This window comes from Callorhinus ursinus, unplaced genomic scaffold, assembly GCF_003265705.2.
Source record: "Callorhinus ursinus isolate GAN/ISIS: 27379988/994484 unplaced genomic scaffold, GSC_fseal_2.0 scaffold4, whole genome shotgun sequence".
NCBI lineage: Eukaryota > Metazoa > Chordata > Mammalia > Carnivora > Otariidae > Callorhinus > Callorhinus ursinus.
This window is the reverse complement of record NW_027397066.1, coordinates 1,445,718-1,457,480: the sequence shown is the minus strand read 5'-3', so window position 1 is coordinate 1,457,480 and position 11,763 is coordinate 1,445,718. Positions and strand designations below refer to the sequence as shown.

General features: G+C 56.5%; 1 protein-coding gene across 3 annotated transcripts in view; it reads left to right on the top strand.

Annotated features, from left to right (window-relative positions):
• Positions 1 to 11,763, top strand: part of ZFYVE28 (zinc finger FYVE-type containing 28) — a 105,988-nt gene that overhangs the window by 63,271 nt on the left and 30,954 nt on the right. For all 3 annotated transcript variants that reach the window (XM_073891315.1, XM_025887399.2, XM_073891316.1), the window contains exons 6-7: positions 912 to 1,001; positions 10,389 to 10,490. In XM_073891315.1, the coding sequence (XP_073747416.1) occupies positions 912 to 1,001; positions 10,389 to 10,490 (192 nt within the window). The remainder of the gene's footprint in view (positions 1 to 911; positions 1,002 to 10,388; positions 10,491 to 11,763) is intronic.

Here is an 11,763-nt window from a genome sequence, read left to right as displayed (position 1 = left end):
CCACACCTCCTCACCGCCGTACCCCCTCACCTCCACACCTCCTCACCTCCACACCTCCTCGCCTCCTCACTCCCTCACCCCCATCCTCCTCTCCCCACCTCCTCATTTCCTCACCTCCACAGGCTAGGATGGAGCCCTTGCTGGGTTGGAGGTCCCCTGAACAAGGTTTTGTGGAGTGAATCATCAGTATTCCTGCCATGCCTTGGATAGTAATTAAAGTCAGATTTTTGAGTGGATTTTGGGACTAAGATTTAGCCTAGAATGTTTCTTCTGTTTGACTCGTGCTGTGGTATTAGGGAAGTCTTGAAATCGCCTCATATCACCTCACAATTAAAGGCAGGTTATTCATTTTTTATGTATTGAAAGACACTTCAATTTGCTAAAAAATAAGATGGTGGGCGTCCTTTTACTTGGAACCATTGTGACGGGACTCGAGCAGCGCCAGCTCACGGAGTATAGAGAAAGCTGCTTGCGTTTGCCTGGGGTGTGAGACTAAGTCCAGGAGAGTGCCGTTCGTTCCTCAGGAAAGTGTTAAATTGTGCAGGGCAGTGTTTTTGTTCCACGTTTGTTTTGCCACTTGAGCTGTTTCAGTTTTCTGGCTAAGCAAGCCCATGGCGGGATGAGCTTTTGTATTTTGTTTGCTGGACACCATCCCTGCCCCGTGAGCCCCCCCTCAGCAAGCACACCTTCCTCCTCCCTGCACCTTCTGTCCCAGAGATGGGATCGGGCAGGTGGGAAGATGGGGAAGGGTAAGCACCAGCCCCCTCTGCTCGGGCCTCTTCTGGAGCAGAGTGTGGCCCCTGTCACCTTCCTGACCATCTGCTAAGCACAGACGCAGGTGAGGGTGGAATGGGCCACGGTGGATGCAGGTGGGCAGGCCTCACCCCTCTTGGTCTCTGTCCCTCGGCCAGGGCCCTGGACTTCGGGTACCTGACCCAGGACATGATTGATGACTACGAACCGGCCCTCATGTTTACCATCCCCAGGTTGGCCATCGTGTGGTGAGTGTTCCTCCCGCCTGGGACAGCCACTGGGCAGAAGCCTAGCAGGATTGTGGAGTGAGACAGTGCTGGGCCCCTTCGGGGTGTTGATGGCTTGGCACTCACACCCCCAACAGGTGGCTGCTCAGCCACCCACGCGGTACTAAGCAGGCCTGCTGTCGCCCTCACCAGGTGTTCTGAGGGTGAGGGAGGGATCCCCACCCTAAATAGTATGAGATGGCTGGACACCCAACACCCAACTGGACAGGTGAGATGGACAGTCACCTATACTCACAGCCCAGGGAAGGAGCGCCCCACGCACCATGTAGAACCACGTGGGGCGCACGGAGGAGCAGAGTGCCCAGTGCGGGCTGTGGGAGGAGGCCCCTGGCTCCCGTGGGGGGATGTGATGGGCTTACCTGAATCATTCACAGGCTGGCAGGGGGTGAAATGACACCTAGCAGGTGAAGAGCAGGTGGGGTGCAGCTGCTCTGGCGGTGGGGGCATGCCCAGGCAGAGCCTCTCCTACTGGGTGCGGAGTGTGAGCTGAGAGAGCAGGGGAGCTCAGGCTCAGGCCTCTGGGGTCTTGTGGGCTCAGAGATGTTGGCCAGCACGTGGGGTTAGGCCTTATGTACGCCAAGGCAGGAGGTGCTCGGTCACTCGCTGAGTGCTCAGAGCTTCTTGGAGCCAAGGTCAGAGCCCGGGTGTTCTGGGCTCGGTCCACTGCTGCTCAGCCACACCCTGACTCCCAGACAGGGACCCCCCTTGCCTCTTGCCAGGTGAGGGGACGTGGGGCGGGTGGTCACAGGGGGAGGAGGAGGGTGAATGGGCCACAGGGAGCCCAATGGAGAGGCCTGTAGGGCTGGCCACGGGGGCGGGGCCCAGTGGGCAGCTGGTGTGCGGGTGTGGAGCTGGGCAGAGAGGGGGACCAGAGTCCTCGGGGCAGACGCTAATTGTAGATGCCGTCGTCAGTGAGGTGGCCTGGGAGAGTGTGGGGTGAACACGGAGGCCGGGACTGGTCCAGGCACAGGACCCCCTCCTTGGGAAGTGGGGGTGCAGTGGTGGGAGCGGTGGGGGGCAGTGGCGGTGCAGCAGGATGGGGCCAGCTTCTGGGACGGATGGGCTTCCCTCAAGCACAGGGAGCGGGACAGGTCGGGCTGCATGCAGAAGGCCTGTGGGAGCCAGTGGGGCAGACCCCGTCCTGGACAGGCCAAAAGCACCTTCTGCTGCCCTGGGACCCTGGAGGTCAAATGGCAAAGAGACCCAGAGTGTAGAGGCTCAAGGGACGGAGAGTTGGGAAGAGGGGCTGGGACCTCAGGGAAGCCCAAGCGCCGCTCTGGAGTATGGGCCTGACCCTCCGCCCACACCCTGCTTCCCCTGGGCCGGGCATGAGGGCAGCCGCGCCCCGCTCTCCTTGGCCTGGTTGTGTCCTCAGAGCCACCTTCCCCGGCAGTCTCTCTGCCAGGACCCCCGGCAGGGCGCCTCCAGCCCTTCCTTCCATTATCCTTTTCCCTGCGAGACTGTCTCCTCCCCGAGTTTACCCGTCAGGGAAAGCAGGAGCGCGTCCCAGCTCACCAGAGCGCCCACACTTTACAATTGCCTTGATCACTAGAATCCGAGACTCTGCCTTCACCTGAAGCTGAGGGAGGCAGAGGACAGATGTCCCCTAGGGCCAGCCCTGGTGGCCTGGCCCTAAGTGGCCCCTCAGTGGGCCGCGCAATTTTGTCACATCGTTTGCTTCCTAGGCAACGGCTCTCTGTGGCCACACTCATGTAGAAGACAACGCTGCTTTGAGCCGGGGCCTTGCTTGTACGGGCCTGGGCCGTGGGTTTGTGAGCAGGGCTTGGTCCCCTTCCTCTGCATCACATGGTTCCCAGGCTGCTTTTCTGGAAGCCCTGAGACCCCGGCCTGGCTGTGTTTCTTTTCTAAAACTCCTTGGCGAGTGCCTTGAAGCTCTGGATCCACGGCCCCCACCACTGAGCCCACGGCAGGGATGCCCCACCACGCTGGTGGGGTTCCCAGGCTGGCTTTCCTTTGGAGCCGCCTTACAGTGCACGGGTGCTGGTGTGGGTGCACACTGACCGGTGTGCTCTGATGAGCCGCATGGCCCCTCGGAGGCTTGTATAGCACCACGGCGACCCGAGGGACCTGCACTGTCTTAGACGGAACCTATTCTAATCTTCATGGAAGTGCTCAGACTCTTTCAGTCAGTTTAAAGTAAAACCCATTTAGAATAAAGACGAGGCATCAGCGAGCCTGAGTGCGTGGTGTCCAGGTTCTCGCACGAGCCTCCTGAGCGAGTTCGTTCAACCTTTACCAGCCTAGCTGCTGGCGCTGGCCCAGACCCGGTGGTCATGGGACCATGCTCTCAGGCCCTCCCACTCTCACCGAGCAGCCCCCCGAGGCCACTTCTCCCTGACCTGATTCACTGCGCCCTGTTTGCAGACTGCTGCTGCCCTGTGGACATCTGAACTTCTGCTCCTTCTCTGTCTCCTGGTCCTGGGAGGGAGGGTGAGGGCCCCAAGGGCTGGGCCTTTGTCCCTGTGCCCCCCTCCTGGCAGCACCGTGTGGGGGGCCCTTGGAATCCCCCAGGACAGGAGGGAAGGCTCCGAGTCACAGCAAAGTGAGGCAGGTTTTGGAGTTGGAGTGAAGGGAGAGCAGGTGCAGGGAGGCCCGCCAGGAAGTAGGAGCTGATGCAGGGGCCCGAAGCCCAGAATTTAGGGAGCAGAGGTGCTGGGCTTGGCTGGGCCAGGAGGGCGGCCGCACGATGGCCACCCCAGGTCCACCTCAGACCCTCAGCAGCCCTCCCTCAGAGCCAGGCTGTGAGCCTGGGGCTCTAGGGCATATGAGGCTGTAACTGGAATTCTCCATCCTTCGGAAGGAGGAGTAGAGCAGTGAGCAGCTGTTGCCAGAGCTGCCCCCTTCAGGGTCACTTCCCCCAGCTCCGGAAGGCCCCTCCCTCCTTCCTCATTGCCCATGCCAGCACCACAGCCGCACAAGGTGGGGCCGGGACTTGCTCGGTCCTATACCTGCCCAGCGCGCATGTGTTGAGCACCTGCTGTGTATCTGGCCCTGTGCCTGTCCCCAGGGGTACCGGGACGCCCACGGGGCGGGTGCACCGTAGGGAGAGACAAGCAGTTGCCGTGGAGTGTTCTGGATGCTGGGGTAGGATAGGACCTTGGAGCAGAAACGCTCTAGAGAGGAAGAGCCGCGAGCATGAGGGGCAGCTCCCCGGGGCTGGAGGAGAACTCCGGGAGCTGGGGTGGGGGCTGGGCAGGCAGTGTGTGCAAAGGGGCCGAGGCAGCACCTTTGGCTGGAGGGAGAAGGGGTGGGCCGTGGGACGTGTGTGGCACTGAAGCCAACTCTTGGAACAGCAGGCTTCCTGGGTCACATCTGTGATGTGGGTTCCTGGGACTCCAGGTGATACTCAGGGAGCACTGAGAACAGAGGGGGTCTGGGGGTGAAGCCTCTCTACTGCTCCAGCCCCTCCCCCTGCCTCCAGGAGCTCCAGCCCCTTCCCACCCGCCCTGCTCTGAGCTCTCCCAGGAACAACACACCCTCCGAGGTGGCATGGCTCCTCTGGCCCCTCACAGGTGAGGAGACAGGCGCTGAGCGGCCAGAGGGGGCACGACCCAGCCCTGCCCCTGCCTGATGACCACTGGGTTCTGTGGCCCTGGGGAGGCCTGCCTGAGGCAGAAGTGGTAAGCCGAGCCCGGAGAGATTGGCAGGGATGGGGGGAGGGCCGTGGGGGGGTCTGGAGGTTTAGGAGGCCGGTCGGACCAGTGCAGCTTGGGTGCCGGCCCTGGACCCTGGGCCCCACCACCCACACTTCCCCTGTGCCCCTGGTCCTGGCCCCCTGACTTAGCATCACGTCCCCCTGGGGGTGGGGACGCTGTGGGGACACATGTCCTGGGGGAAACTGAGTCTCCACAAGGTTCCGCATGTGACAAACTGGTTTACTTTTGAGGATTTATCTTGACAGTCGGTGTAAGTGAATAAAGACATTAACAGAATCTCCAGAGGCAGCGCCCAGTGAGTGGCCCCATCGGGGTGGACCTGGTTACTTGGGCCTGCCTGGAAGTCTCCCTTCACTACCCCCTTTCTGCTGCTGGTCCAGCCCTGGCCTCTGCTTCAGCCTCTACACCTGCCCCCCCGCCCCCCACCCCGCCCACGCACAGTGAGGAGACACGCTCCTCCTGGAGCTGCACACCGGGCTTACCTGCCCAGAACCACTGGGGCCCAGGCCCTGCTCCCGTTGCAGCTGCAGCCCACTCCTGCCCCACTCTCCCCCTCCCCCAGCGGGGCCAGCTCTGCGCCTCCCACCCCCCCCCCACTCCGCTCTTCCTCCCCACCTCCCCCAGCGGCCCCATCCCTTCCCCTCTATCTTCGTCCTACCCCCTCCCACCACATCCATCCTGCAGTCCTACCACCAGAATTTTCCAGAAGCTGCTGCCCCATTGTTGGGGGGCGGGTCTCTGGCCTCCCTTTGTTTCCTTGCCCACCTGCTTCCCCACCAGAGACAGCCCCCTGCCGAGCCCCTTCCCAGTCTCCACAGGACCTGCCTCACCTGCAGCCCTTCCCCTACAGGTGCTCACCTCTAGCAAAGGTCGCATGTGTACTCTAGACTGTTTATTTTTCAAAATACATTATTTAGATATAATGCACACACCACACCACTCACCCACTTAAAGTGTACAATTTGGTGGTTTTCAGTAAATCTACAGAGTTGTTCAGCCATCACCATTAATTTCAGAACATTTTCATCCCCCCAAAGGGATACCCCTCCCCCTTAGCTGTCATCTCCACCCCCTACACTCCCACCTCTCCAGCTCCAGGAAGCCACAGATCTCTTCCTGTGTCTAGATTTGCCTTTGCGATATTTCGTATAAATGGGATTCGTGTTATATTCACGTCTCCCCACGAGCCTGGAAGCGCTACCGTGAGGAGCGTTCACGGCCTGTATTCGCTCAGAGTCCTTAGCGCTTGGCAGCTGGTGGCACAACTTTTGCAGAATTTGGTTGCACTGACCTGACAGGGCACAATCTGTGTTTACAAAGAGTTTCACTGAAGTTTATTTTTAATCATGAAAATCTGAGGGTGTGGATATCCAGAATTAAGGGATTATTTAAAAACAGTACTCCAGGGGCGCCTGGGTAGCTCAGTCATTAAGCGTCTGCCTTCAGCTCAGGTCATGAGCCCAGGGTCCTGGGATTGAGCCCCACGTTGGGCTCCCTGCTCAGCGGGAAGCCTGCTTCTCCCTCTCCCACTCCCCCTGCTTGTGTTCCCTCTCTCGCTGTGTCTCTCTCTGTCAAAAAATAAATAAAATCTTAAAAAAAAAATAAAAATAAAAACAATACTCCAGCCATTTAGGTAACGTTGGTGAAAAATCCCAAAAGCCATGGAAAAACATTCCCAGTGTGTTGACTACAAAAAATTGTACTAAACACTGTGTCTCTACTTAACAAGACTTCTTAACATGATAGCTATAACTTTTGTAAACAGAATCAAAGCAATAAATGTTAACTTTTTTAGTGTGGTAAAATAGACATAACACAAAATTGACCCCTTTCACCCTTTTTGAATGTACATCAGTGGCGTTAAACACATTCACATTCACCACCACCACGACCACCGTCTCCAGAATTTTCCCATCACAACACCAACTCCCCACTCCCTCTCCCCAACCCTGGTACCCTCTAGTCTACTTTTTCTCTATGAGTTTGAATCCTCTAGGGACATCATATAAATTGAATCATACAATATTTGTTCTTTTGTGCCTGGGTTATTTCACTGAGCATCATGTTTTCATGGTTCATCCACATGGCATGTAGGAACTTTATTCCTTTTTTTTTTTAAAGACTGAATAATATTCCATTGTATGTAATTAAATATTATTTTAAAGAAGAGATTTACAATAACATCCAAAAGAAAAAAGTACGTAGGAGTAAATTTAACCAAGGAAGTGGAAAACATGTACACTGAAAACTATAAAACACTCCCGAAAACAGTTAAAGACCCAATTAAAGGAAAAGATAGCTCATGTTCATGGATTGGAAGGCTTACTGTAGTTAAGATGGTGCTGCTCCCCGAAGTTATATATAGATTCAATACATTTCCTATAAAAACTACCTTGGCCTTTTCTTTTTCATTGCAGAAATGGAAAAGATCATCAAATTCATATGGAACCACAATGGGCCTTGAATAGCCCAAACAATATTGAAAAAGAAAAACAAAGTTGGAGAACTCTTAAGTCTCGATTTTTTTTAAAGATTTTATTTATTTATTTGAGAGAGAGAGAATGAGAGAGAGAGAGCACGAGAGGGAAGAGGGTCAGAGGGAGAAGCAGACCCCCCGCTGAGCAGGGAGCCCGATGTGGGACTCGATCCCGGGACTCCAGGATCATGACCTGAGCCAAAGGCAGTCGCTTGACCAACTGAGCCGCCCAGGCGCCCTATGTCTCGATTTCTGAACTTAATACGAAGTTATGATAAAAGTGTGGTACTGTCATAAGCACAGACTGACAGGAAAAAATCAAGACAACAGAAATAAGTCAAGTATCTATAGCCAACTGATTTTTGACAAGGGGGCCAAGACCGTTCAATGGGGAGGTTAGTTTCTTCAACAAATGATGCTGGGACAACTAGATAGCCATGCACAGAAGAACAGAGTTGGGCCCTGTGATGTGTCCACTAGCCTAGGCCACAGTACCCGGATATTTGGTCAAAGCCCAGTTTGGATGTTGCTCTAAGCTATTTTAAAAATGAGATTAACATTTAAATCTTGATCTTGAGTAATGTAGCTTACACTTCATAATGTGGGTGGGCCTCACCCAATCAGTTGAAAGCCTTAAGAGAAAACAGACAGGAGTTCCCCAAGTGAGAGGGAGTTCTACTTCCAGACTGTTGTCAGACTTAAGCTGCAGCATCAACTCTTCCCTGAGTCTCTAGGCCTCTAGCCCGCCCTCCCACTCTGCAGAGTTTGGACGTGGCCGCCATCCACAGTTGTGTGAACCAGTTCCTTAAAATAACTCTCTAAAAAAAAAAACAACAAAACCCAACCAACCAACCAAACTCTCCCCCCTCCCTACATACCTACACATACACACACCCTATTGGTTCTGTTTCTCTGGAGAACTCTGACTAATACAGGAGGTAAATCTTCACATTTCCTGGCTTGGCAGTAGATTCTTAGATTTGAAACAAAAAGGATGAGTGACAAATGAAAAAATAGGTAAATTGAACTTCACCAAAATTAAAAATGTTTGTGCATCAAAGGACATTATGAAGACAGTGAAAAGGTGACTTGAAGAATGGGAGTGGGGGCTCAGTTTTCCTCTCCTGCTGGGCATCTGCCCCGTGCCCACCTGAGCCTGCCCCCACCCCCAACCCCGCGTGAGCCCAGCGGGCCCCTTCTCCCTCTACCTCTGCCAGGCTCAGCCCAGGGGCTGCCTTGCCCCTCCTTGGCAGTGACAGGAGTAGTGTGGCCTGGCGTGGTGCCGTGCTGGGAGCCCTCCTAAGTAATGGGTTTGTTTCTGAGGCTCCAGACCAGGCGCGGTCAGCCCCGGGCTTGGTTCTCATGGCACTGATTGGGTAGCCAGTGTCCTCCCTGGGACCCAGGAGAGGAGTTGGACTCCCTCCCTGCCCGCTCTGCTGCTTTCTGAAGGACAAGATTTGCCAGGTAGCCTGGGCGGGGCCCCTTTTCCCGGCCTTTGGGATGAGACCACTGGTTTATCCATGAAGTTAAGGTGCTATTTTGGGACGTTGTCCCCCAAACACTGTTAATTCAACCAGAACTGTCAGCTCGTGTCAGACCCATAAAACAGACTGGAAGGAATGGAAGGCTGGTTGGGGCGTCCTCTGCCATCCACCCCGTGTCCCCGTGCAGCCCCGACCCTTCTCTGCCCCAGGAGGTAGGACAGCCCATGTTTCTCCTGTGACTTTTGAATCTTTCTTTGTGCACGTAGAATCTAACCTTTTTAAGGGAAAACAGTCCATTCAGTTTTACCAGTTTTTCTCCCTGCCCTGGACGCGTTCCTGAGCTAATGAGGACTCCATGTTGGATAGTGATGACCCGGTCCCAGTGCCGACGTGAGATTCTGTTCATTTGCAGAGAGAGACATGGGCGCCCTTCCCCATTTGTGCAAACAAATCCACAAGTCCCTCCCCCATGCTCTGACGCGGAAGCAAGGAGCAGGCGCTGTGGGGGGGGGGGGGGAGGCAGGGTTCATTCCCTGCGCACCTCTATATGAGCTGTCTGGTCCCAGGAGCCCCAGGAGGAGGCACCCACAGAAGGGTCCTCCAGGGATGGGCCTGCTCTTGGAGAAGCAGGTCTGGACAGGATGGTGGGGCATGCTCGGAGGTGGGCAGGACTATGCAGGGCATGGCGAGATTGGCACAGGGAATGAATGAGGTGCTGCCTGTGGAACAAGGACCCCGTGGAGGGGCATCTGAGCAGAGCCAGATGGGGTGCCAGCCGTGGGTCAGGAGAGAGAGGGTCCGTCCTGCCTGGGGGTGACGAGTCTGTCTCCAGTCTTGATGGGTGATGGAGCATGAGCCAGACCTCTAGGAGGGAAAGGAGGCTTGGGGACAGTCTGGGCAAAGGTCAGGGGGTGGGGGAGCCACGAAGCACACAGCTCACTGTGGGGGACCTCCCAGGGTTCTGGACGGGCGGGTGGGGGGGGGCCTGGGACTGGATTGTCACAGTGTGCTGTGGGTCCGGGAGGAAGGAGAGGCTGTGGTCAGTGAGTTGGAAGGACTCACTCAGGGCAGCTGCTGAGCTTCAGAGTGTGGAGGAGGGTGAGGGAGGTCCGAGCCTGGGAGTCCCATGGGAGGTTGGGAAGGCAGCCTGGAGGCCAGGTTTATGAGAAGTCCCCCCCCTGTTTGTGCCGAGGGTCCCTGAGATGCTCCTCTGGCCCTCCTGGGACACCCGCCAGGGCTCAGCCCCGGAGGCTCAGCATCTGCATGTGTTGGCACAGGGCCGAGGGTGGGCGGGTGGCAGGGGCTGCCGGCTCTCACTTCCCAGTTCTCCGTCATGTCTGCAGTACATGGTGCACCTCTAATTCTCATAAGTTTCTGCATGTGTGTTAAATTTAAACACAAATCCAAAGTTCCCATTTTCAAGGAGGTAGTTTTAGTAACAAATCTTGATGCTGATTTATCTGATTGCAGCAGTGATGCAAACAGATATATATATTTTTTATGATTATTTTATGATCCCTCAAATGAACAACAGCTAATCAGCTTCAGAAGATGATAAAGTCTGAGTAATTTTCAGTGCTTTTTTCTAAACATATTTAAGATTCAATCACAAAAGGCGAAGTGTGTGTGGTCTGAGTCCCTGGCTGTGGTCTGGGCTCACCCCAGGGGGCTGCAGGGCCTCACGCCATCCTGGCTTTTGTCTCGAATGCAGTGGCCTCGTGGTTTACGCAGACGGACCCCTGAACTTGGACCGCAAGGCAGAAGACATGTCCGAGCTATTCCGGCCCTTCCACACATTGCTGCGGAAAATAAGGTGGGGGAGGGGCTGTGGGGGAGGGGAGGGAAGGGGGTGCTGCAGTCCCTGTTGGCCCCCAGCCCTCCTTTCTGTGAGGACGGGTGGGGCTCTTCCCAGTCCTCTCTGCTCACGTCAGAGGTGCTGCAACCTTGGTCTTTGTCTTTAGTTACTGGCTTATAATGTTTAGAGCCCCCGTGTAAGCCCCACACCCTTGTCTCCCCACAGAACCAAGCTCTTTGTTCTTGGCTGGTGACACTGTGACCATGGGTTTAAACTGTCGGTCACATGACCGCAGCCGCTATGGCCGAGGGCCCTCTGTGTGAGAGGGAGAGGTTGGGAAAGGGGGTGATGCGGGTGCCCCCAGGGCCACACAGCCTGCAGGGGAGGGCTGTCGGCCGGGAGGGCAGCCGCAGGGCTGTGGCTGGGGCCCAGGCGGGGATGGGTGCTTGCTCAAGGGCTTTCGTGGGTGCTCCCACCAGCGTAGGGGTGAAGTGCCCAGCTCTCTTGAGCACCAGTGCACCTCCCATGCTGTGGCTTGTCCTGGCTCCCTGGGGGTCCACATGGCAGTGGTGTCCTCGGCCCGCTGCGTGCTGCCCTGTGGGCTTGGTGGTGCCTGGCGTGGGTGCCTGTCCTCTGTTCTAAGGGGTTCCCCTCAGCCTTTTGCAGCAACAGGCCTCAAGCCAGCCTCCTCCATTTTGTGCCTCCCCACAAACCCCTCACTTCCCAGGGGCCTGGAGCCCTTCCGGGGGTGACCCCTCGGAGCTGAAAGCGCCCAGCTGTGGCCTCCTGGACGGATGGCACAGCAGGAGGCTGTGGGCCCTGGTCCTCCAAGCTCCTCCCTGGCCCTGTGGCCTCGGACTTGGAGGCCTTTCTTACCGTGGCTCTGGTCTCTGGAAGCTCCCTTCCGTGCCTTTGGTGGAGCTGATGACCCCGTGGACTCTTGCACGGACTTCCTGGGTCTAGCAGGACTGCCCAGCCCAGGGCAGCCCAAGGCCGGCTTTCCTTTCCTGGTGCCAGTTCTTGTAGAGAGCTGGAGAGTCCCCTGCTCCAAGCTGCCCTTGGCCCCATGAGGAGCCCAAGTACTGTGAATCCAGACAGCAGACAGTGCCCAGCAGGGTGGTCCTCGGAGAGTCACTGGCCCGGGGGGGGGGGGAGGCAAGGCACAGCCTGGGTCCTGTGACAGGTGCTTGGTCTAGACCATGGCTCATCCAAGAGATAGCTGCGGCTGCTTGCCTCGCACCCAGGCCCATCTGTGGGCATTCCGGGCAAACTGCGACCCTGGGCCTAGAGG